A 1,133-nucleotide genomic window follows, 5' to 3' on the forward strand; every position below is an offset into this window, starting at 1 on the left:
AAAAAAAAAAAAAAAAAAAAAAAAAAAACAAAAACAAAAAAACTTCCACTTACCCAAAGGGTCTCTGAATAAAGGCTGGATGCAACTGCTGCACACCTATAGTAAAACCTGAAAAAGAGTATTTGGAAACCAGAAGATTAAATAAAGTGTCCATGGTAAAAAGTAAACACATGCATGTAAGTGTGCACACACACCCTCCCTCCCTTGTGTGAACAATTTTTCAATGCTTAACAAAGTACCTTTTAGAGGCAAAGTGATCTTAATACGTCCATTAATGTAACACGACTTTGGAGCAGATTACAGCTCTGAATGGGGAACTTATCAAAAATACAGTCGTCAAGAGCTAAAATACAACAAGTCATTCTATAGTGTACAATCAACCCACAAAAAACGCAGAAGGCAAAGCAACGAGATACACATAAGCCACACAGTCACAAAAAGAACGCAAAGAGCAAAATGCACAAGTGTTAAGGGAACCTACGTTCATCCCACTTGCAAGAAACTACTGTAGTGGTTTCAAGGAAGGAAACAGGAAGCACACAGATGAATTATACAGCGCAGCAGACACACAAGCAAAACTATCAGGCAGGTGTGGACCTTCAGAACAGATCCATGCCTACAGCCTAGTATGGGGGATGCACTAGTAGGCCAGCAAGCAGTCCCCCCTACTAAAACTGAGGCTTATTTTAATGCAAAAAACTGCTGAGAAGTTTACTATTGCAGTCCCCCTTTCTAAACCCGAATCTAATGCAAAAAAACCCCCAACCCCTGGATTCCTCACCGGTTTGAATGCTCCGTGGTTTGGCCCCCAAATACGCCAGGTTGACATTCGCTTTCCTGCCATCGATGATGGGGTTGGGATCCTTGCACGCTCGGTCGGCAGCCCCTCGGTCTGCCATGGTCACCTGAAACAAAGCACAAGCTCAGGGCGGGGGTCACAAACGATGCCGTCACCAGACTCGCGGCATCCTCAACTAAAGGGGGGGGGGGGGCTTTAAAATGTTTGCATCGGGAGAAGGGTGCATTCCCAAGTCTTCAGCAATGTCTCCCTTTGTTTCTGCTTTGGAGCTGAAGAAGCAGAGACGATGCAGAAGTGGAGCGGGGGAAATCCTCCAGGCTGCTTTAGGCAAGGG

The 1,133-nt window shown here is 45.1% G+C and overlaps 1 protein-coding gene across 1 annotated transcript in view; it reads right to left on the reverse strand.

Annotated features, from left to right (window-relative positions):
* Positions 1-1,133, reverse strand: part of RBM38 (RNA binding motif protein 38) — a 19,735-nt gene that overhangs the window by 18,146 nt on the left and 456 nt on the right. The window contains exons 2-3 of the mRNA XM_019510200.1: positions 782-905; positions 54-108 (exon numbers count right to left, since the gene is read on the reverse strand). Coding sequence (XP_019365745.1) covers positions 54-108; positions 782-905 — 179 coding nt within the window. The remainder of the gene's footprint in view (positions 1-53; positions 109-781; positions 906-1,133) is intronic.

Source organism: Gavialis gangeticus, unplaced genomic scaffold (genome assembly GCF_001723915.1).
Source record: "Gavialis gangeticus isolate Ggan-Ray unplaced genomic scaffold, GavGan_comp1, whole genome shotgun sequence".
NCBI classification, from domain to species: domain Eukaryota; kingdom Metazoa; phylum Chordata; order Crocodylia; family Gavialidae; genus Gavialis; species Gavialis gangeticus.